At 41.2% G+C, this 25,207-nt stretch overlaps 2 protein-coding genes across 8 annotated transcripts in view; one reads left to right on the top strand and one right to left on the bottom strand.

The window, feature by feature from the left end:
- Nucleotides 1-5,311, top strand: part of LOC109997106 (electrogenic aspartate/glutamate antiporter SLC25A12, mitochondrial) — a 22,052-nt gene extending 16,741 nt beyond the window's left edge. For both annotated transcript variants that reach the window (XM_020651479.3, XM_020651480.3), the window contains exons 14-18: nucleotides 2,120-2,260; nucleotides 3,885-4,023; nucleotides 4,279-4,437; nucleotides 4,523-4,613; nucleotides 4,700-5,311. In XM_020651479.3, coding sequence (XP_020507135.2) covers nucleotides 2,120-2,260; nucleotides 3,885-4,023; nucleotides 4,279-4,437; nucleotides 4,523-4,613; nucleotides 4,700-4,907 — 738 coding nt within the window. In that variant the 3' untranslated portion in view covers nucleotides 4,908-5,311. The remainder of the gene's footprint in view (nucleotides 1-2,119; nucleotides 2,261-3,884; nucleotides 4,024-4,278; nucleotides 4,438-4,522; nucleotides 4,614-4,699) is intronic.
- On the bottom strand, nucleotides 5,261-25,207 carry dync1i2a (dynein, cytoplasmic 1, intermediate chain 2a). Of its 6 annotated transcripts, none has more exons than XM_065962026.1 (17): nucleotides 25,056-25,207; nucleotides 23,432-23,549; nucleotides 21,977-22,091; nucleotides 20,636-20,723; nucleotides 19,500-19,589; nucleotides 19,050-19,165; nucleotides 14,267-14,353; nucleotides 13,652-13,814; nucleotides 13,454-13,553; nucleotides 12,510-12,635; nucleotides 10,653-10,799; nucleotides 10,453-10,566; nucleotides 9,766-9,899; nucleotides 8,338-8,482; nucleotides 7,287-7,427; nucleotides 6,971-7,096; nucleotides 5,261-6,137 (listed from the first exon to the last, which is right to left on the bottom strand). In XM_065962026.1, exons 2-17 carry the CDS (start codon nucleotides 23,537-23,539, stop codon nucleotides 6,024-6,026), a joined length of 1,914 nt encoding a protein of 637 aa, XP_065818098.1. In that variant the 5' UTR covers nucleotides 23,540-23,549; nucleotides 25,056-25,207; the 3' UTR covers nucleotides 5,261-6,023. The 6 variants fall into 6 exon arrangements, with proteins under 6 accessions (XP_065818098.1, XP_065818099.1, XP_020507139.1 ...); XM_065962027.1 differs by having other exon boundaries at nucleotides 14,267-14,350; XM_020651483.3 differs by having other exon boundaries at nucleotides 19,530-19,589.

The raw sequence follows: 25,207 nt of genomic DNA, 5'->3' as shown, positions 1-25,207 counted from the left end.
GTTAAACTTTATGTTACTGCATTATTACTGAGTCATTGATTTGTAAGCAGCATAGTTTAACAACATTCATCAACTTTAGCCCTAACTTAAGCTCAATATTTGATGTGTGGTAGACTATTTTTTTTACATCTGAGTTGTCATGGAAAAGACTTAAACAGCATGAAATGTAAATACTCAAGTACCTCACATTTGTAGTAATGAAGTTAATGTGTTGTGATACATTCTACCATTCCTTGACTGCTGATTGATTTCTTAGTACGGTGATGATTAACCTATGAATAGTTTCTAACTACAGATCAAACTAGCCAGACTCAGCAGGTGGACTTAATTCATTTATTTGTTTTGTTTCAGCCGAAGTTTCAAAGTTTCAAAGAAGTATTTTTAGTTTGAGTATCTTTACTCACTGGACCTTCAAGGTTTTGAAGGTCCAGTGAGGAACTTGATTTTGTGTTTATTACGGCACCCCCTGTGGACAAAGTAGGACCATTTATCTCCTTGCTGATCTTGTTTTGTATGTCTGTAAGTAATCTTCTTTAATTTTTTAGGTCTCACACGAAACTCAGACTTTATCTATTATCAGAGAAAATTAAAAAACGTCTGTTAATCGCCTCAACTGACAACTACCCCGCAGCAGGGCTGACAGGCATTAAAAATAACTTTATAGACATTATCAATCATGTCACTGAGGGAAGGTTAGATAGAGACATCAGTTTTCATTTCAGAATGTTTCATTAAAATATAAAAAAAACTGCTCACAGAAACTTTAAACCAGGAGAACTGTATTTTTCTGTCACTTGCTCTGAAACATTTTACCCGCCTATAACTCATAACTAGTTTGTGTAAGAGAACATAAAAAGGAGCTGATCTTTGGCCTCCTGTTTGAGTTCCCTGAAGTCATAAATGAACGTTTGCAAAATCTTGCAATTTAGGTATTTTTTTTCCAACTAGGCCCCAAATTGTAAAATATGAAAACATCTTATAAGTGCAGAGATAAAGTTAAGATGTTATTCCTTCACTCTGGCTCTGTGCTGACTGTGCTGAAGCATAACAGCAGGCCTTGCAGCAGAGCCTGCAGGTTGCTCACAGAGGAGCTTGGGTCTGCAGGGTCAGGACCCCTGTCAGGGTATAATTGTAGGAAGAGGCCCCCGGAGGGTCCTGGATGAAGCTGGGTCTGGCTCAGTGTGATTGAGTTTGACAACGCAGTACACACCCGAGGCATGGCCGCAGTGCAGGTCTGCACACAGGACCACGGGGATGTTTCAAACACACATGTTCAACACCTAACAATACATCCCATATTTGACCTGCTTGTATCCATACATGTGTTATTATGATCCAGGAATCCTTCCTTTATTTCAGTGAAGTGGAAGTCTGGTTAAACTGACAGCTTGTTAAATGATGCCATCATTAGAGTGGAGAAGAAGATAAAAGAGAGGGAGTGCATCAATCTTCAGAGCAGCGGATATTCCCCCCTCCACTTTGAAAATGACTAAATGTGCCGGAGCTTTTTTTAGCCCTTTGCTCAGATGTTTACAGATAAGATCCCCTCCCCTGAATGTCACCAGCAGCCATCGTGGGGCCTGATTCGATTTGGGGCGGGTGATAAATGTGCCTGAGTCAGAGGGTGCCAAGCCTTCAGGGCATTGCCTGTCCGTACCCTGAGCCGTCCGGGTGATTCAGCGCTCTCCCATGGGAACGGGGGGTGAATTGGGGAAGTGTGCGGCACAAGGCCAGGCCGGGCCGCTCAACCCTGCCACAGGAGGTGCCTCGGGGGGGGGAGGCAAGGGGGCAGAGGGTCGCTGCCAGGGTCAGAGATTCCCGACCATGAGCCAAGGGCTTCTACTCACCCGACGCCTGCTCTGCTCTGACCTCAGTTATTCTTCTATCAATGCCTCCTCTATCAAGGCCGTCTTGTTACTAGACACAATCAGATCAGGAGGAAAAAAGTGTCTTTTGTGCTAAAGTTTACAGAGATAATTTGAAAATTCCTACTTGAGAGAAATGCTTACACATCATTACATCATCACCCAAAGTTCACCTCTCTAATCTAAGAAACTTACATCTGTGCTTTTTAAAAAAACACTCATCAGCGGCTTCTTGTCCCCGGTGTTTCCTGCAGGCTGGAGGTTCCCAGGTGATCTTCACCAATCCTCTGGAGATTGTTAAGATCCGTCTGCAGGTGGCTGGAGAGATCACCACAGGCCCCCGGGTCAGTGCCCTGAATGTTGTGAGAGACCTGGGCTTCTTTGGCCTCTACAAGGTAGGTCAGCACCTCTGCAGCTCCATGACGTCTGCAGCAGCAACCTCTACTCACTGTCATACAAGGGCATTCTCTTGCTCCTCAGAAACAAAACAGACAACAGACTGTTCACTTTGGTGTGTTGTAACAAGAGAGACAGGCAGAAGAAGTTTAGTTGAAGACATTTTCATTATTGATGAATTTAAATGAATTTAAATGTAGCAGTCAGTGCAATTCATTAATAAGTTTATACAATATCAGTAAACAGTAAAAAGTCCCTCAAAACCAACAAAAAAAACTTTGGATACTTTTTTTGCCTGATTTGATCCTCACATCTGGCAACAGTGACAAAGAAAAACTTCCTTTAAACAGGCAGACACCTCCAGCAGAACCAGAGCTGAAGTGTCACTGTCCAGGTTTTATGTTTTTTAATTATATTTTCTTGATTATTGTAAGTTTAATTTAGATATATTAACAAGACCAATAGTCCAGTCTTCTAGATATGCAAAGGAACAGGAATTTACAGAATTACAAAAATGATTCAGCATATGAATATCTTCATCTAAGTTTTCCATTTATTATATATCCTTGAACTGGAAATACAAAATGTAACATCTTTCTAAGCATTTTTGTGAAAAGCAGAAGCAATTAATAACCATGTACATCAGTACAAATACTAAATGTTTGGACTCAAATAAAAATCACGTCAGCTTGTTTGTTGTTGTTGAAAACAGTTGTCAGGAAGAAGTTAGGGCTTCTAAAAGTCTGCTTTTATTTAGAGATCAGGGTTCCATTTTGTCATGTAATTGCTTGTGTATGAGGTGGATCTGGTCCAACTGAAATGAGTATTTCATTAACTCAAGCCGAACACATCCACCAGCTTTTATATATGAGGTCAATAGTTTTTTCATAAACCTGCTGCTAAACAAACAAGATTGGAAAACTTTTCTTGGCGGTGACAGCTAACTCCTGATTGTTTAATCAAATAATTGTAACCCCAAAAAACGGTCGATTTAACAAAGATTAAAGTTCAATACTTCCCTTGTTAGATTAGTGTATTGAATGTACTTTAGTTTCCACTTCTGTATATCCCTGTGTGAGTTTTGTTTTTGCTGTTCTGTTGGGGTGATGAAGGACTGCTGTGTGAGTACACAGACATGATGACGATCAGAAGAGGACATTTTTCTGACGGTTTGCTTAAACAGTGTTAAACATGTGAAGGAGTCGTGGCCAACATCAGACAGTGAATTAGTGAAGCATTGCGCTCTGCTACTGCTCCTTTCCAGATCCTTGTGGCTTTACTTGGAGCTCCACTCGTGTGTTCATACTCCATATTTTAATGAGGAGCAGACAGTTTGTGGCTTGTTAAAAAAAAAAAGGAAAAAAGAAAAAACCCTTAATTCTCTTGGCAAAGGAAGCATGCACATCAGGGTCCATGGCAATCCTGTGTGTGTGTGTGTGTGTGTGTGTGTGTGCGTGATGGATCTCTCTCTAGGCTTCATGTCTGCCTGGGGCTCTTTGGCTCCATCATCAACATTAAAGCCCCCCCTGTAGGTTGAACAAAACAGCTCAGAGGTCAATTAATCTCAAGACAAACGTCCTCTGAACACCATGTTTATATATATATTTTTTCTTTTTCTTAAAGGGAGCCAAAGCTTGCTTCCTGCGTGACATCCCCTTCTCCGCTATCTACTTCCCTGTTTATGCCCACACCAAGACTAAACTGGCTGATGAGGACGGAAGGCTGGGGGCCCTGCAGCTGCTCACAGCTGGAGCTATAGCAGGTAAGAAACAACAGCGAAGTTCAGCTGCCTCTGTTTTTTTTAATTGAGGGATGTGGGATATTTTCTACTACAAAAAAATACAAGGAATGAAGTTTAGTTTCCTCTGTTTGTCCTTTGAAACACTGGCTGTATACGTATTTGCAATGCATTTGTTGTATCATATATACAGCTACACCCATTTTAAGCCCTGCATGATGCTGCAGCTAGGAAGTTAGAACCTGTCTGTGCTTCATCGCGTCTGTTGGGAATCCTAAGGTGTTCCGGCGGCTTCCCTGGTGACCCCTGCTGATGTCATCAAGACCAGGCTCCAGGTGGCCGCCCGAGCAGGCCAGACGTCATATAACGGAGTCATCGACTGCTTCAGGAAGATCCTCAAGGAGGAAGGCTTCAAGGCGTTTTGGAAGGGTACAGGAGGTAAATACAATAACAGTTCTATTTGTAGTTTCATGGCTGTTTCTTTATCCCATATTGTAAATTACAAACTATCTTCTGGTGGTAGCTCGCGTTTTCAGATCTTCACCACAGTTTGGTGTGACCCTCGTGACCTACGAGCTGTTGCAGAGATGGTTATACGTAGACTTCGGAGGACAGTAAGTACTTTACACCTTCACAGATCTAAATACCTTTAGATAGTGGAAGAAGTGGCTCCAGGCTCTAATCCGTCTCTTTTCACCAGTCGTCCTGCGGGCTCAGAGCCCACTGCCAAAGCGTCCCTCGACGACCTTCCCTCTGTGACTGCAGACCACGTAGGGGGCTACCGCCTGGCTGCTGCGACCTTTGCCGGCGTGGAGAGGAAGTTTGGTCTGCACCTGCCAAAGTTCAAGTCTTCCAGCGAGGTTACAGTCAAACCAGCGGAGTCGGAAGTGAAGCCGCAGCCGTTATAAAACGTCTGCTTGATGTGCCTGAGAGGGCTGCATGCTGCTACAGTCATGTTTCCTCCAGAAGCATTAAACTGAACCGAGTACAAACCAATGCCTTTGAGCGTTTGTCTTACTTTGAATGCTGCATGAGTCAGGCTTTCTTGTGTTTTTTTTTTGTTGCACAACTTTATTGTACATATTGTACTTCTCTATAGAGGGACATTATGGCCTTACAAAAGGATTGTTACTGCTTTTTCTGGTGTGCGATGGCTTTTCTGGTGTGCATGTATGTGTCAGTAAAATTTCAAAGACATGAAGATGTACAGATGTTTTCAGAAGTGTTCGTTTTGAAATAATGGCCGGGGACTTGGGGCAAATAATTTAAATGTATTTATTGTATTTTATTGAAATAAATCAATCAAACTGTTTTCTTCTGTGTGAAAATTACATTCTCAGTTTCAACACCAAGCTTCAGGAGACGAGCGATCTCTTGTTAAGACCCCTCTGACGTACATGACACAAATCACCGAGCAGTAACAGCATACATGATCATCTTCTCAGGCATTTATTATATCCCTACTATCTCAACTCTAACCAGCACCACTACATAAGTCAGAACTAGTGCATTATAGAACTATACAGAAGTAGAAAGAAATTTGAATTTTGATATATCAGTATTTTACAAGCTGGGGAAAAATTCCAGTCATCAGTCTTAAAGGAACAGGTGGCAACATGGGCGACAGTGATAGTAGGATTACATTCCCAGGTGTTTTCAAGATGTGATTGCTTTTTACTCAAACTTTGGTAGAAATGGATGGATTTTACAATCGAGAAAAAATGAAAGTTTAAGGCATCTGGCTAGAAACAGGATGACCTGTCTGTGTTTGTGAATATGGCTTTCTGTAAGTGTCTGAGGTTGATAGCCCTGTCGCTTCTGATAATCCAAACAAAGACCCTCCAGATTGCTGAGAAAGCCAGCGTAGTGGCTGCCTTCTCAGCAGTGTTGTTGAATAAGAGAGAGGAATAAACAAAAAGACGTTTCCTCTGTCCTGTTGTCACCACATCTGTCCTACTCCTCACATTGAGGCTGATAATAAAACAAGCACTGGTCCCTTAAACATCTCGTGCACAGTGAGTGGATCAGGCGGCCAGGCGCTGAGCTGCCAGCTCCTCTGCGTCGTCTCGGTTCTCGTTGATCTCTGCCAGCGTGCGTACAAAGCGGGTCCACTCGTCGTTGCGTGGAACAGAAGTTTGCTGAGGGACAAAAAATGATTCAAATATGAAAAACACTCAATGCTCTGTGTGCATGTTAGTGAAACTAGTACAAACACAAACCATAAATAGTTGAAATAAAATAAAAAGAACCTCTCAGAAAATCTTAAATTGAGTTCTTCAGTTGTCGAGTAATTATTATTATTATTTTTTTATTTTTTATTTTACAGGGACATTGCATATTAATAAGCATTTCGGTAAATATGCCAGAGTTAGCCAAACGGTTAATTTTTATCTGTTGTCCCTGACCAGATTTTATAAAAGGCTCCCTAAAAAAACAAATTCAAACATCGCTAAAAGCTACAAAAATAGAAATATCATGACAGTAATGAAGCAGACAGGTGAGCAGCCACAGGAGAAAATACATAAACCATGCAGGATACACATAAAGCAGCATTTGGTTAATATAAAAAAATGTATATCATGCAGGACAGACATGGAGAGCTTTGAGCAGACATAATGTACCAAAAAAAACCCCCCAAAAAACAAGTATTAGCAAAAACACGTATCCAATAACTTACTGAAGTAAATGTAATGTGCACACAACAAGACAACATGTAACACTATAAACAATAAACACGTACAAATTACACAAGGCCACATATAAAACATTGAGTGAGCTGTACCTGAAGCTCACCTAAACAGACAACTAATGCATGCAGGCCACATTCATTAAAATAACAGGACACATTCACCAATTAATCCCTACAGCAGGTAAGATTCTCAATCATTTCTGCAACAACTTGCTTCATTGATTAGGTGAGGAAAATTAATAAAGAAATGAATAGGTAGGAAGTCCAGTGATGGCTGCTCACCTCTCCGACATCGTACACAAGAACTCGCCCATCGGAGTCTCCAACAGCGATCTCTCTGCCTGAATGAGCCCATCGGACCCTGTTGAGGGCCGGGTTACCGTCTACTGTGACGCTGGCCGTAGGAACCTAGAAATACACAAGAAAAGAAAAAATATAAGAATGGAAAAAAAAATCTTTCATTTCTGTACTACTTCCTCACAAGGTATTAGATTAAAAAGCAAAAGAGGATGAACAATTGAGATTAGTTACTCGTCTGGGGACTGGAAGTAAAAGAGTGATGAAATATGTGTGTGTGCTGCTCAGAGGATTGTAATACCTCCGTGTCGTTGTTGAGGTTCCAGAGGTCAAGATGGCCGACTCCGTCAACACAAGCAAACAGAGCAGGGTGAGTGGGAGACCACATGACATCATACACGTAATCCGAGTTATCTTCAAACGAGTAGAGGGGCTTGTTATTCTGCAGAGAGATTTGAAGGTAAAAGACGTTAAAGACTTGAGTGATAAGTAGGCATGAGCAAACGACACATTTAACTTATACAGAATCTAAAAATAGAAATCAAGGTAAACTCTGGTCAAGGGTCAAAGTTCCTGACAGCTATTGGATGATTTGATTTAAAATTCAGGAGAGCCTTTTATGTTTAACTTTGGATATAATGTAAACCTTTTCAAAATGTGCTCAATCTTCATTTTTCATTTGTTTTCCTTTATGATCAAACACATTCAAACTAATGACACTTATATTGGTTTTGTGCTGAGTGCTAGGTTGCAGTTATAAACACTAAATGGTGAACAAGACAGGAAGGGCATTAAAGCTGCTTATACGCCGTGCAGGTGTGAAGGTATGATGCTCAATCTGAGATCATCTAAGCAGGCACTAGGAATCATGCCATGGTTAGACTTTTTCATTGGTTCATCTTATTCACATGAAAGGTTTTTGTCTCCTTATTTCACTCCAACTTATTTTCCAAGAAAGCTAAGTCTAACAAAAGAGGAGCATTAGCTGTTAATACTCCTTTTAACCTTTACTTTACCACAGCTGCTCATAATTTCAAAAGAACAATAACTTGAATTAAATTTCTCCCTTTCCCCTGTTGTGTCAGTATTAACCAAATCTTGTCATAATAGTAGGAACACGATAGTTTTCTAGGCTTAAAAATGCTCTTGTATTGTGACTTCTGTTTCCAAACCCATTCACTAACCCTTTTAATAATAGAAGAATGCGGCTTGGAAATTAACATAATGAGGAAATGCTGGATTATATCAAATTTAGCCGGGGCATAGAACACACACATGGATCCTTTCAAACACATGAAGAAACCCTGAGGCATTCTGGGACATTAACATATCAGCACAGATATGTCTGGTACCTTGGTGCTCCACAGCTTAACGGTCCAGTCAAAAGAGGAGGTCACAAACAGGTGGGAGAAGTCCAGAGGCCCAGGAGCTGTGTGGCAGTGGATCCCTGTGATGGGCCCCTGGTGGCCCTCGAACATCTCACTGATGCCCGCTTTGCTGTGGAGAACACACACAGTGTTCAGTGCAAACAGAGCGACATGTTGAATCCAGCATGATGTTGAATATAATTAGGTGTGATACATTGTGCTGTGCATAAAACTACAACGGAAATCCAAAACAATAATTTGGGAGGTGCATTAAGAATTATATTTATATATATATATATATATATATATATATATATATTTTTTTTTTTAGAAGTCATTAGAGATTTTTATTGATTCCCAAAATAGAACAGTCTTTAGGAAGGCATTAGGTATAGAGAGGCTAATGGTATCCTGTTACAGAACAAACAAGGTGCGGACTTAAATTAAGCACCACTTATTACAATGCAGACGCTGGTAAGATGTATCCATGTGTTGTTGACTGTTTGTTCCAGTCTGACTTCACTTTGAACTGCAAAATTGTGTGACTCTTTGGGGTTCAGATTTGTCTAGATAGTGGATAGACTGACCTCTGATTCAGGAGATATTGATTGTCTATGCCCTTGTTTGTATTATATAACTCTACTTTTTTTTTTTCCACATTCATTTCTCATTTAAATATCATGTGATAACCAGCAGGGCAGCAAAAGTGCCTGCAACCTCCCAACCACATGTTGCACGGCTGTTAACCAACTGAGGCTCTGATAATTAACGCAGAGAGGTAAATACTCAGCGTGAGTGATGCTTATGTATTATTAACTGTGATGAGAGGATCATACCATCGTCAATGAGGTGGGAAATGATTCCCTCTATTACAGAGGGGATTCTGCACAGCTAAACCTAGCAGCTTTCGTCTTAGTGTTGTCGACAGGCACACTGCAGGACATGCTAACACACTGCTCACTGGCAGCTCTGATTTAAGCCATATTACCGAAGGAGGAGGAGGAGAGGAGACTCTCAATTGAGAACATTGTGGGATGAACTAGCAGTTTTTATTTCTCCCCGGGACGACTGACTGTAAACAAACTCTCTCACCCAGAGAAACATACCGAAAAAGAAGAGAGAGAAAAGTGAAGAGGGGAAAAAATGATTTGTTTCCCCTGCATGTGTGCCCTGTTTATGTTGAACGACCTTTACAAACACAACTGACAAGCGGAAAGGAAAAACAGGATGGCTGGTCAGGAGTGAAACCTCAAACAGCGGGAGATCAAGTGTTGGATTTGTGTTGCACTGGGAAGTGAGTGGGCTATATTTATTTGACACTCAGTGCAAGGTGGGCCCTGACAGGCTGCCTCAGTTTCCTGGCCATGGTCGGGAGGGGGGACACCGGGGACCAGAGCTGCTTTGTGAACGCACCTTCCATGACGACATGACATGTACACTGAACCGTCCTCGCTGCCCACCACGAAGTTGTTGACGTCTCCGAGGGGGAAAGACATGGAGGTGACAGCTACGGCTTTGGACTGCTTGAACACCAGCTCCATGCTGTCCTGTTGAGAGGAGGAGGAGCCACAGTGGAACAACATCCTTTAACAAGCTCCTCGCTCTGGCTTAATGTTAACACACATGCTGCCAAGCACAACCTATAAAAGTCACTTGACAGTTTATTGATGCATCATCTAAATTCAACTAGCACTCCATAAAAAAAGGAAGTCTGACATTGAGGTCCTGGCAGCTTAGATGAAATGACACAGCTAGCAAAGTTAATTTCCTGGAAAGTGAAAAATGAGTTGAAGAAAAAATAAGCGAGGGGAAGCTGGAAAGCTGAAGAAAAAAAGGAGGAGCCCGGCCGAAATGTTTGACATTTAATGTGAAAGGGGGGAAACAGGAAGAGAGCGGAATGTGACAGCGAGGAGACAGAAAGTTACACAAAATGAAAAAAAAAGGTCACCTATTTAAGATTTGATGTTTTATTTAACACAGCTATTAAAGTTTATGGTTGAATCTTAAATCCTAAAGCGTTAACACATTTTGCCTCAGAAGCCCCGTACACACACACACACACACACACACACACACACACTAAAATAAACTGTGTGTTACCTGTGGCTGAGAGAGCATGTCCAGACTCCACGAGCACATCTTGCCGTCAGTGGAGATGCTAATCAGGTTGTTGGCGTTCTGGGTGCCAACCACATTCACGCAGTAGACTGGGTGCTGCAAACAGAATCAGGGGAGAATTGTACTCTTCACCTTTGCTTTAAATAAAGGTAAGAGGTTAATGATTTATTAGTTATATTTACCGTATGTGCTGCTGCCGACAAGGGAGTCCTCTGCACCGGGGTCCTCTTGTTGCTCCTGTTGTCCCACAGAACAATCTGCCCGGAGTAGGTGCCCCCAACCACAACATTAGGGTGGAACTTTGCAAACGCAGCCGACATAACAGCTGACTGTGAGAAAGAACACAAACAGAGAAAGTGACAAGTGAGGAGGTTGAGCTATCAAGGAGGGAACAAATATGCATACAGGCCTCAGTCTGGCGTCAGTCATACAGGTCGACCTTAAGACAACGACTCATCGCTTTCTCTGCCATATTGTAGGGCGGGTTAATATAGAGGTGCAGTATGATATTTACCAGAGCATGACAGATATTTGATACCACCAAGAATCATTTTAGAGAGGAAGAATTTGGAAACTGATAAATTTTACTGTTCAAGCTCAAATGATTTGGGATCTTTTGTACAGGGGTTGTAATCCCATGCTGCATGGATACGAGTATAAAAAGTAGTGAGAAAGCTGTTTTTTTTTTCAATAAACAACTCGATATAAGAACTTATTAACTTAAAATGATCATATTAAAAATGTTAATGTTTAGGCAGGCCTATGGGTAATCAGGTCCACCCAGTGTATTGTGCCAATTATTGTTCCTGGTTATAGCAGGATTTTATAATGTCGTCCATGAAGTACTAATTTTTTCTTTATTCTATCTTCTTTCATTGTATGTATGCTGTTGTTGTTTTTTGTTGATGTAAAGCATTTTGTGACCTTTGTCTGCGAAAAGCGCTATATAAATAAACTTTATATATTATCAACCAATTGTGTCAGGAGTCAACTGTTTGCTCAGCTGTGATGTTCTGCTCCAAACGATACTGTGAGGAGTAAACGATGGCGTTATAATGCGATGGGCTCTTACCTACTGTCCAAATAATCTTGAATGCTCTAGACTTGTTTCTGAGCCTACCCTAAATGATGATGACATGCTTATGCTAAGTTCATTCTACACTGAGGTGATTTAAATAAATGCAAAAACTGGAACAAATCAATACCAGCTACAGCTCTGCTAAATACTGGACTTCAACAAAAATCAACTGGGACCAGTTGTTTTTCTGCTTCATCTCAAAGTCACAGATGTGTTCTGTGTGTGTTACCTCTTTTCCTTAAACACGCTTGGTTGTGTCCTTCATCACTCACGCTTCAGTTTTTTTCAGGGGGAAATATACAAACCTTCCAGACTCATTAACAGGATTATTTTATATTCTTGGACCACGACTTGATCCGTGTATTTCATTACTTGACTTTGGGTTTTGTGTGGCCTACATGCACTCATCACTTCACCTAACATCATCTTAACAGAATATCTTTTTTTTCCCAAACTGACTTCTTAACAAAGTGTGACGCATGGTTAAAGAAAAATCTCATTTAAAGGCCGACTGGGAGGCACAGAGAAAACTGCGTTCACACTTCTGTTCAGTTTTTATCCATCTGAGCAAAACGGCTGCTTCTACATCCGCTCTGGAGGCAGTGAACATGTGGTTCTACTCTACTTGTCTCGGTGACGGAGCCTCCGGGGCAGGTATTATAATAAGGCTGGGCAGAGCAGGAGGAGCAGCTAACTCGTCTGAACACAGGCCCCCTTGTTTGGATGCACATGATAACCAGCCTCGCCTCACACACGTTATCCTGCTGCAGCGCTCGGATTCCATTGGACTCCTGCACCACAGGTCGTCTACGGAGCCTCACAAACATGTATTAGTGGATGGATGTGGTGGAGGTGGATGCCAGTAGGGTGAACTAACTGGGGTGGTTGGTGGTTTGTGAAACCACCAGTGAGGACAGGGGGAAGGGGGGGAGGAGAAACAAGCAGAGATACTTTTTAATACCTGACAGTGGAAGACGTACTCCGGCGTCGCCTTCTTGTACTTCATGTTCCACACTAAGGCCACGCCGTCTGGCTCGTGAGGAGCTTCCTCGTTGTTGTTGTACGAGGCAACAAGGAGTTCAGGATACTGTTGACAGGGAATAAAAGAATCATGCCAAATGAATTGGGGAAGGGGGTGGTGGTGGTAGACATGCCCCTTGGGCTCGGCTCCATGTGGACAAGCCCGCCCTGCCTGCCCTGTGCGGAGCTGCTGAAAGAATGACTAACCCTTTTCTTAAGATTTATGGTCCTTTTAATTAGCCCCTCCCCCCTTACAAACTTTGGTAACTTACATTTAATTTCCTTTCCTACTTTCAACTTAAAGCTACAGAGGGAGAGTAAAACAGAGAAACTCACAGAGAGACTGAAGTTCTGTCATTAAAAAACACAGGCAGAAGAATTCCTCCAGAAATAGCAAGAATTATTCATCTGAGATTTATACTTTATGTATTCATTATTTCATATAACAGAGGTTTCAGTATCCGTCTGAGTGAGTAAACTGTTAACAAAGAGCTGCTGTTCAATCACTGTCAGAAGTCATTGCAGGTCATGGATTCAATGACCTTAGACACCAGGGGAAACAAATCATTACGGCCTCCGACTAAGTGACAATTTGTCTGGGACATAACTAACTTTTCCTGAGGGACTTTTGGCTGAACATAAATGCTGTCAACCTCAAGCTAGCTAATCATAAAGCATTATGGCTGTGCAAAGCTAACTTGTTTCAACAGCCAATTAACAACAATTATTAGACATTTTTAGAAGAAAACAAACAAACAATAAATTTGTTAGGATTTAAATGTTGACAGTGGCAGACATTTGACATTTTAAATGCTTCTCTGAGAAATGTGTTTATCTGTTGGTTTAATCACAAAAAAGCTATAAAAAAAATAAAAAGAAGAAGACCTGGAGGGACCAGTCCAGACAGGTGACGACACGATGCTTAGACCAGCGCTCATCCATGAACTGTCTGTTGAGCGAGAGCTTTGCTCCGGCCTGGATTTCACTGGAAAAAAACAAAAACAAAAGCATCACAAATCAATAAAAACACTTCTTCAAAAGCCAATTACAAGTAAGAAAGCATACAAGTTGTCCAATTATTACCCCTCCTTCTCCTCCAGGTCACGGCCGCTGTAGTCAAAGAAGAGATCCACGTGCTCTGAGAGAGCTCGCTCGATGATGCGAGTGCTGTGGTCGAAGAAGTTCACAAACTCGTCAGAGTGCAGGATCTGGAGTTTCTCCTCTTCTGTCAGCTCGTGGGGGGAAGCTGCACAGAAACACAACAAACATGAGAAAAAAGAAATAAGGGACCCTTCTTCTGATTCCCAACTTCATGAAGGCCTTGCATGGAGGGACGGAGATAGCAGCCTGAGAAGTTGTTGTCATGCTTCTTAGTGGTTCTTCATTCGTGCATTATTTATTCTGGTGTTCTCAGCTCTGTAGCTTTTACAGATCAACTTGTTTATTAATTGTGATTGGAACCTGCGCACTTTATGCACCTCAGCACTTTAACCTGTCTACCGTGCATTTGCACTTTGTGTATTTTATGTATTGTCTGTGTTGTATTAAGTGTCTCTCCCTGCAACCAAATCTACCTACGAGTACAAATAAAGTAACTTGAACCTGAACCATCAAAATATGAAAAGTTATGTTTCAATTAAGAGCAGGAAAATTCCTGGATAACTAAATGGCTTGATTTATTTTTTTATTTTCAAGTACCTTCCTCCTCCTCTCTCTGGTCCGGCTTCTCGGTCTGAGTCTCGATCACAGGTTGAGGTGGAGCAGCTTCTTCTTCTTCTTCTTCTTCTGTTGATCACAGAGGGAGTTATGTTAAACACTTACATTACATTTAATAAAATGTCTAACACGGTTTATACTAACAAGAAAATGGAAAAAAAAAAACATTTAGTCAACATTTTAAACATACGCAGCGTAACTCTAATTCAAAATAACTTGCACACTACAAACAGTCAAGCCTCATTAAAGACGATTCATACCTTTTGGTCACTACACCTTTCCATCTCCATTATTTTCTTTCCTCAATGAAAGCTCCACCCGGTGATTATCTGCACTGAAAAAGACTGATTCTGTATCTGCCTTGCATTTGTTTGGTTTGTCAGCGACAATGTCGCCTTTCAAAAAGAACCTGTTCCTCTAAAGCGGGGAAAGTTTGTCATTTGTGTTAAAGGGACACAGCACAGCGGGTGTGCTGTTGTCATAGGGACCCCTGTCTCTCCTAAGTGTTAATGAGACTGCAGCCTTTCAATAGAGAGTCGAGCTGTCAGTGTTGCCGCTTCCTCTGTGTCACAGTGTGGCAGGTTGAACCCCTTCTAGGACACACAGGGCAGCGGGGCAGAGGGTGTGGAGCAGCTGCCCGGGCCCCGTCCCATCGGTCTGACCAGATGACGGCATGGTGCAAAAACAGATGGCGACGCTGGGATTGTCTTGTGCTTGTCTTCAAAAGGTGGCATGGGGATGGCACAGAGGTTTTCTGCCTGGCTGCCCCGAGACAAGCTTCTCCCTGAACAGCAAACCCCGAGCAATTACCGTCCTAGCAGGAGGTCCTGCAACTCCTATTCATCCTCAGAGAATGTACAACAAAATACAGGCCAGACCAGCTGGCAAACAGCACACCGGTTCTACTTCGGAGGAGATAAACGTGTTTTTTTTTTCTCCTCAAAACACATCTCTGAAAGACGGTATATAGACTACGCTTTCAATGTAAAGCATAATAGAAAAAGCCGGACAAAACAGATTCACCAGAAGAGGAAAAATACTCGCCTGGTTCCTCCGGGCGTTTATCTTGGTATGAGTTTTAAAGTTAATCTAAGATGACAGCACCGCATGCCAGAATTTCCTTCCTACTGAGATAATCTAAATGATAATGTCATCTGTCACTTTGTCCATAGAAGTGATTTATCCCTTTTTATCAGATGGAGGTTTGGGGAAGAAGGTTATTGGGTGCACTGATGAGTTTACTGAAACCAGGGTTGATGACACGAGCCATTTCAATGTACGGCCATACCCTGCAACCAACAGCACAAGGTTAAAATCTTTCCTTTCAAGGGCCTCAATCAGGCTTAAAGGAAAACAGTAATCACTGTCTTTCAGATAGTCCCGGCCGTGCTCGTCAGCCCTCTCCCTGGTGAGGCAGCCAGAGCAATCAACCTGCCAGGCATTAGGAGCGGATAGACAATCTGAAAATAAAGGGTATAATGCACCTGCCAGCCAAAATGGCCATTTGGAGAAAAGCTAGTGATCCTGGTGACCCCGCTGTGGATGTGTGTGTGTGTGTGTGTGTGTGTGTGTGTGTGTGTGTGTGTGTGTGTGTGTGTGTGTGTGTGTGTGTGTGTGTGTGTGTGTGTGTGTGTGTGTGTGTGTGTGTGTGGGGGTGGGTGGGGGGGGGGGGGCTAGTAGCGCCTAGCTAGGGTGGCGGTGGAGGAAGTGGGGAAGAGGGGGGGTTGCATTTAACAGAATTCACCCGGATCAGCCATGTCCCATACACTGACACCTCCTCTGAAAGCAGGCCCAATTACAGCTTTTGTACCACTTAAGAAATAAAAGCTTTTGGGGGGGCTGAGGGGGGGAGGGGGTTTAGTAATCACAGGTCTTAGTCAATGGAAAATATATTAATGCAAACACGGTATGAGGCCAAAGATGTACCAGTTCAAAACTAAATGACCTTTGCCCACCGCTGCAGGTGTCTCCCGCTTTCTATACGTTAACACCAAACAAGAGTCTGACTTCAGCACGTGCAGAAGGGTTTTTCTGTCCAATAAAAGACCAGCACACATAAGACAGACCCCACCCCTACACACACAAATAAGTGCACTGTCATTTCTCCGTTCCTAAAAACCGAGCACATCTTACAAAATGCACTTCAAAAAGTGTTACAATGTTTGTAATTGTGTATAGAAATGTAGCAAATAGAGAAATTGCTAAAAGGCAAATAAAAAACAAAGAGTCAGACTGTCTGTCATTCTGATAACACAGTTCAAGACGTGGTCATCTGTGACACAGGAGTCTATTGTTGTCGTCAACATGGTTACTCCATGCCACTCCGATCACACCGAGGTTGAAAGATCACTGACAGAAATCCCAAACTAGGACTCTCCTGCTAAAAATCAAATGCCTGATAGATTCTAAAAAAAAAAACTTGTAATCTTCTTAAAACAGAGAAAAAGACTAAGTTACACAAATTGAAACCAAGAAAAAAAAAGGATAACATACTAAATGTTCTGTTAGAAATGAGAAGCTACTGTATGATAAGGGGAGGGAGATACAATAGATATTTCACAGTACTAATCATCAAGTGCATAAAAGCTGAACACAATTACAAGTGGCACTCCACACAAGAAGGCCATTAAAGGGCTTTTGTGATTAAAAGTTTTGACCTGCCTCTGAATTCAGAGTGATTAAAACAATCATATTCAATTAAATATCAGATTTACTGAACTGCTCTACATACTCATAATCCTGACAAGCCTTTTTAAACACGACACCATACTAACCACCACACACACACACACACACACACACACACACACACACACACACACACACACACACACACACACACACACACACACACACACACACACACACACACACACACACACACACACACACACACACACACACACACACACACACACACACACACACACACACACACACACTATCTTACTCAATAATTACTGCCTCTTGTTGAGGAGTGCCTATTGATGCGGCATATTACATACTAGTGCACTGAGGGAATACTGTACCTGGGGTACAGATATTCACCAATCAGGGGGCTTTAAATCCTGAAATGACCTACAGAGGAATAGCACTAACTTTAACAGAAGTAATGCAAATGAGCTGTCCCATCGTATTAAACTAAGCAAATAAAGATAGTACAGCTTAAGATATCTATGAGGACTTTTCAGGGTAGGCTAAGCTAAACAAAAAACACTATGCCCAGTTTTTGTTCATGGTAAAATAAAGCAGTACGGCTCCATTAATAAAAAACACATATTAACAAAGATGTGTTCTCCTTGACTGATCCGGGGTTTTCTTAATGCCAGCAGGGCAGGTGATGTTAAAATCTTCCCCTCCTTTCTTGTGTCCAGCGGACTCTGTTGAAACCCTTGGTGCTCACCCGCCAGGACACAACAATCCCTCGAAACGCCACCGCCCGCTGACCTTGAGAGTGCCGCGCCGTCGCCTCCCTTTTGACAACATGATAAATCGCTCAATCAGAGAACCGGCCTGAAGCCACCCCGCGCATCAAAAATGCGCCGAGGGGAGCAAGTGAGCAGGGAAGGGGGATGCCGCCTCATCGAGTGCCAGAAGTGATGGTGTGAAAATGCACAATGTCACTGAGTGTGTTTTGTTATGTGCCTGCTCGGTGAAGGGAGAAGACAGGGAAGCGAGGGAACTTGATGAAATGATTACATAGCGGCAGAGAGGGGAAGGGGGGGCCTTGTGTTGAACAGCTGGCAGGAACCATCATTGTTTAACACAGTTTTACAATGCCCAGTAGAGTCCGGAGTAAAGACCGACGACAGACAGAGGGATGCTCTTCATCCTTCGCTAGTTCTGTTTGCAGTCTTTCCACAAAATCACACTTTTTTTTTCATTACTCTCGCTGCATGGCACATCAGAATTTTCTACACATCACCTGGTGGGACAACAACCACCAATCAGGACGCTGTTTAAAATCCTAAACAGGCTTTCAGAATGCTTACAAAAACGTGTCAGCTCAGGCAAAAACAAATGGAGCAAACGGCTTAGGAGACATTCCAGTAGTCGCAGTTTTGTCAGATCTGTCTAATAAAAACAAAAAAATCAGGACAAAAAACAAAAAAAAATTCTAATCAGGATTTAAGTCGAGCGCATGATTTGCCATCTGTCATTACGTAAATCAACCAAGAACAAGCAGCACACCCACAAATATTGCATATCTAATCGAACATCTGTTCAACATGTGGATGCTAGTAGCCTGAATATTCTCCATGGCTGACCACATGAAGGTTCCAGTGCAGCAATTACATACATATCGACATGCATCACAGGCAGCGAGCAGACGTATGTGGAGTGCTTCATATCTCCCTCCTAAATCGCTTTCGCCTTCCTGTCACTGGTTTTCTCATCCTGCTCATTAATTATCCCAAAGCAGGCTTTAGGTTCAGAAGAGCAGGGCTTGTCTGAATTTAATCTTTCCTTCGGCTTCTTGTGTTTCCTGGACCTTGTTTTTTTCCCCCCTATCCTTTCATCTCAAATCAGATCTCTTCAACGTGGTGGTCACTTCCGGTAGCCCGCTTGTACACTTGAACAGACCTTTGCTGTTTTGCAAAATTCTCAAGAAGTGCAGCAAAACAAGATTATTTTCTTTGGGCCAGGAAGCTTTAAATCTACACTTGAATAAAGCTCTGTTAGTGTCCACATGTTCTCAGTAGATTCAAAGGGTTTGTCAATATGTCAAGGTTAACCTTAAGGCAGAACATTAAATGAGAAATACCTTCTTTTTGCAGGGTCATGACAGGTGTCTGGGTCTCTTTTGTGTAGGACACAGTTTCACGGGGCGGGAAGTCCACCTGTGTGACTTTGGCCATTCCCAGTTTTGGAGTCGCACGCCTAAAAACACAAACATCTCAAACTTTGCACAGCCTGGGATCACTTACAAAAACAAAATAAAACATAGTACAAACAATTAATTGACTGTAACTTTTCTCATCCATTGTTTCTTTTTGCTTCATGGGAGAGGACTCTGGTGCTGATCAAAGTAAGTAACAGAGTGTTCCATGAGATGGCAAAGATTTCAGATTAGTTAAAACACCCAGTGTGAATTTATTAAAAGTGTTTTGTCTTATGTATGCACTGCTTGACGCTTCTCCTGGTCTCAATTAGCTGAATTATGACTTTGGAAGACATAGTAACCATGCCGTAGATTGAGAGAAGGGAAAATGACCAGGAAAGGAGAGAAGAGAGTGTCCAGTACCCCAGCTCAGAATCAGAGTGAAGTTGAAGAGTGGACGGGTCAGAGTCCCAGTGCAGAGTCCTGGTTAGTGTCACAGCAACAAGGCGGCATTAGTGAAAGAGACAAGCAAGCACAAATGAGGAGAGGATATACAGTTAGCATTGTGGCACACAACATGCTGATTGGATTTGAGCTAACAAATCTGTTCAATTCACATGTTATCAAAACACAATTACGACTGGAATTTCTTTGTCACTGCATATCAAGCTTCAATCTGCAGACAGAATACTCAGAGGTGAATAAAAGTATCTGCTTAAGATGCATGGACGCGCAGAATCTCAGAGTGAGATGATGTGAAGCCAGAGCTGTGTGTCAAACCAAAGGCTCTGAGTGCTGTGTTGACAGAAAGGGAGGGAGAGAGAGAGAGAACCCTCAGGGAGAAAACATGACCTCCATGTGTGTAGGAAATGGCCATGCTGGTGAGGGAAATGAGTCAACACATAGGGGGAACAGCTCCCTGGGCCTGATGGGACACTGGGGGAGCTTGAATTTCAGCCCAGGGAAGGGGCTCTAATTAGGGGTTAAGAAGTCCCCCAGGCATCACAGCAGCCTGCCGTTTTATTGTTAATTTAAGATTGTCCTAATTCAACGGCACACAAATTAAATAAACATGCACTCAGTTGGCATAAACTCATCATCATTCACTTTAATGGTACAAGACTTATTAAAGACTTAAGCTCAGTTGTTCTTAATGTAATCATGCTTTAACCAGTTCCATAAGCTTTGTGTGGAGTTCAAAGTGATGCAAAAAGACTTTTTCAAAGCAGAATCAAAATACTTCTGGACTAATTTACTGACCCCCCCTAAAATACTGAAATCATATCCTTGCTGGCATTAGCTTTTCTAAATGCCCGCAGACATTTGGAGAAGACGTACAAAGATCAAATCATAAGTATGAAGCTCTGAAAAATCATGCCCAAGGTAGAAAAAATAGCCATAAGTTCAAGAGCAGAGATTGATTGATTCCACAGTTGAAATGTACTGTACAGGAGGCAGGGAGAAACGGTTACATACACTTTCCTTGGGAGTGTATGCGTCAGTGTGTGTGTCCCTGTGTGTGTTTGTACCTGGGTCCCACAGCTCCATCAGAGTCTTGGCTCCCTGCCTCACTTGGGGTTCCCGCAGATTTGGTTGTTGGAGATGTGGGAGGAGGGGCTACATGGTCAAGACAGACAATAATCAAATTCACAAAAATAGTTAAAAATGCCTCAAAGTATGACGTTGTCATGTGAATCCCATGCTACATTTTAAGGAGAATGTTGTTATGAATGTAAAAATCATAAAGCAGATTATCTTTTGACAATTCACATTCTATGAAAACATGTTTAATAACACCATAACACTATTTTTTCCATTCTTAAATGAATGTTTCAATCAATTTAAATAAAGTAGAACAGATGGAAACCTTTCATGTTTTCTCTAAGTTTGTCTGCGTCCAGTAAGTGAACATTTTCCAATGGACCTCTTCTGCCACCTGCTGTTAGCAACATAACAGTGCTCTTTTCTATCCACTCTAAATCCATCATTTTAACTATAAATGTAATTTAATTCCTGTTTTTACGTAGCTGACATGTGTATAAACATTTAGTGAAATATATCAAAACATAAAAACATCTACTGTAAGACTGATACTTTTCAAGTTCTACATGGGAGACTCTTTCAGCAATATGCTTTGACCTTTTTCAGCAACCTATTCAAGTTATTTTGTTCTCCTTTCCAACTGGTTAGTTATTACATTAATCTAAAATAAACTCTTTGAATGCAGTGGATAAGGACAGTTACGCTATTCTACTGATACACCTCTAAACTCCTGCACGCTGAATCTTCTGAAATGATAATATTTTGAGTTATCAGAATGTAATGGTAAAATAATGGCTGAGAGTTTTATGGTGAGGATCTTTGCCTCCACACGAGCCTTTAATATTTATAAATATGACTGTGATTAATGAGACAAAATGTAATAAAACAAGAACCCAGACTTCAAGTCATACCATCTGATATGTTCCTATATTTAAGTCAATGACTCTTTAGATGCAGTTGTGTTGAACACTGGCATGTTTCTCGCTTTAAAGGAGTCAAACACATGATCTACTGGTCCGAGGTCAGGGGTCTTAAGTCGACATGTTAACAACATTCCACTGCACGTTTCTGATCGTTATCCTTGTGCAGTATAAATGTGAATACCCAGAATCCCTGGTCAAAAGTTCAAAACACTGGTGAAAATGTCTCAACAAAATGAATGTATGTGAGATGTAAAGACCAATAAGCTTCAGCTACAGTTTAGTTAACTGGTTGTTAAAAAGCAATACAAAACAGAAGATATGAAAATGTCTAGGAACCGAACAGATATGTTTGGGGTGATGATTAAAGACAGTCATATGTCTGAGAGTAGGTAGTATGAAACATACCAACAGGAACATCTGAGGTTAAACCCATACTCTGTAGATAAGCCTCAGTCTCTCGTCTTTTTCTCTCGAGGTCAGAATCATCCTGATGAGGGGCAGCATCTTTTAACTGTTCCGCCTTGAAACAAAGAGATGCATCACCTGTTAAAACAGTGTCTAAATATCTCAAATATATAGCAATGATCTCAGACAATGACGTGTACAGCACAGAGAGATTCAGAGGTAAGTTTCACTCCTTGGTTGTGATTCCTTTACCTCCTATTCCTATATATTTTCATTTTATCAACAACTTTAAATCATAAAGCCTGAAAGGGATGTGCTTACTGTCTCTTTTGTAAGCATTAAACATAATTTAAATATGTGAAGGACAAACTGACTGCTGACATGTTGCTCTCTTTTATTCGTGTACGGTTGTTAATTGCAATATTTGCAAGATTATTCACCTGAAACTGGTTTTTCTTTGCCACTCTCAAACAGTATTTGCTGGTGCCAGTTATAATAGAAAGCATTGCTATGTATGTGACTGTTGTGGAAAAGAAGGAACTTTAAATATTTGTATCAGGGCTTTTTGCACAAAATAGTTACTGATCAGTGCACTGTCAGGTGTACCAGCTCATCCCAAAGGTGAATTTGAGATGTATTACAACAACTCTGCAGAAAATGGTCTTTTAACAAATGTCTATGTATGTGATAAACTGATCGATCTGCATCCTTTGCACCATGCCAACATGTCAACTAACAAGCATCAGAGAGTAGAAGTTAGTTTTACCAATAACATACTTTTACTATTTGACATGTGCAGATATAGCATGACAATAAACATTGGACTGGAATCCCTTAGTGTTGTTTGCATATTGTTTCCTAAAAGTATAATTTTATAGCAGTACACATCCTATTTATCAACTGGGAAAAAACTACATGAAATCCTGTAAATGAGCTCCAGTTAACTTTCTTTCCACATAATGTTTTGTATGTTAATACATAATTACAATTGCTGCAAAATCACCTACACCTACTAAGCTCACTTAATATCTGAAATGTTGATGACATAAATTAAAAAAAAACATAATACTGTTACTTCATATCGCACCTGCTCATTGTCCAGAAAATCTTTTTGTAATATCTCATTGTAAATACCGTAACTAACAGATCTTCTACCCAAGATAATATAATATGAATTGAACATATTTAGTAATCAACTATTTATTTTGGGACTTTTACCAAAATGTTATCATAGGATCAACATGCCAAATTTCCAAAGATTTGATTATTTTCCCTACTCTCCTGCAGCATCTTGAGAAACAAAACTCACACAAATCAAATGTAGGTTAAATTAGCATTTGGACAGTAACACTGACATCCACATTGCCCAGTTTCGGACACGTTTTTGCCTCATATTCACTTTTTTTGCATGAAATATAAGTGACTATTCAAATAGTGGCAGCATGTTAAACATACCTCTTTCTTTCTGCGCTCCTCCTCTTTTATTTTCTTCTCCTCTCGGATTTGTGCCAACTTTTGCTTCTTCCTTTCAAGCTCCGCTTTCAGCTCACTTTTGGAAGACATGATGCCACAGCTGTGTACACAACACATTTAGTTAGTTTTCTTGTTCAAAAGAGAACACCTGTCCTGAGGAAAGATTGTGCGCTTCAGTCTCAACCATATCAAACAAAAGTTAAGTATCAAGCGCTCCAATCAATTCAATTCAGTTCAAAAAACTTTATTTGTCCCCGGGGGTAATTCAAAGGCACACAGAGTAATAAATTAACAACAGTGCAGGTGGATGAAACATATCAACCTAAACATAAAGTGTCAATTTAAATACAACTTAAAGCTTAACTTAAAATACAAAATATAAAGGAGTAGATATAAGTGGACAGTGATCGGACTAACAGATGTAACCATAACTATGTGCAGTAAATGAGAAATAAATATATATATATACAGAGCTATGTGCAGACTGGCTAGATACTAAATACTAAATGATAAGTGAATTGTCCTCGTGTTTGCATTGTTTACCGACAAGGCTTTCAAGTCACGATGCTCTCAGCTTCAGTACCACCTATAGCAGGGATGGGCAACTTTGGTGACAGCAAGGGCCACATTCATTTAATTCTCACTGCCAGAGGGCCAAATTAAACGATTACGGTCAATTATGTCTCAAATTTAACTCAACATATACCAGTGATCAAATATGATTATGGACACATTTCTGGTTTTCATGGCAGATTTCATAATGTTTTCTTCATGTTTCCAATTAATTGATGTGTAAAAAAATTAACCTGAGAGCCACTTGGAGGGTTGATGGGGGCCGCCACACCCCTGACCTATAGGTACCACCTTGCACTGCTAAGAGGACATGTAGAGACGTCACCCAGCCCAATATACAGTTAACAGAACAACAATAAGTGTTGTCTCTTTTCTCCCTGCAGCTTAGTGATTAAATTAACGTAGCAGTTGGAGAAAACGTCGTGGGTCTTTTTACATCCTGTGCAAAACCAAAACCACGGCCAGGCTGACCACTCAGCGCGATAACGCAGAGCCCCACCCTACAGTTTTTACAACACCCGGTTAGCTTAGCAATGGGTTATGCTTTTGTTTCCACTTTCTTATGTTAACGTAAACGTTTTCAGACTACATATCAGTTAAATTAATGTGATGTTAAGTTGCTTAACGCTATCAAGCTTCTGTTTCGTATAAATTCAGGCTACGTTTGCATCAAATCGGCCTTAGCTAACGTTAGCCTTCCTTGTTGAAACAAGCTGCGGAGCTAGCTTAGCCTTCCTGGTTAAAATATGAAAGGATGCAATTTAATAAACCTCAAAGACCAAGCTAAGTGAAGCACTAGTTTTGAGTTAATATATTTTAGAAAGAAATGGGTCTTCTAAAATCTAGAAAGTTTAGGCTAGCATTATATATTAGAGCTTTATTCGCTAGCAGCCCCGGGTAACCCCATAGTGCTGTCATCATGCTCCTTTACTGACCGCACAACGAATAATAACAAACACAGAGTAAAGTTCAGAAATATGTTCAAAGGGTGTAACGCCACTGTTAACTATACACTGACGTGTAGATTACAAACCTTAAATCAGGATTTCGACCTGACAGCAAATGCCTCTTAATCAACAACACAGCCAAAACAAACGGGCTGCCAGCCTTTCTACGGATGCTGGGAAGTTCAAAATGGGAAGCGTTCAGTTTTGACGTGGCTGTCTGCTGCCATCTGAGGTCAAA

This window comes from Labrus bergylta, chromosome 13 (genome assembly GCF_963930695.1).
Source record: "Labrus bergylta chromosome 13, fLabBer1.1, whole genome shotgun sequence".
Lineage (NCBI taxonomy): Eukaryota > Metazoa > Chordata > Actinopteri > Labriformes > Labridae > Labrus > Labrus bergylta.
The sequence above is the reverse complement of the archived record's forward strand: the minus strand, read 5'-3'. Positions and strand labels throughout refer to the sequence as shown.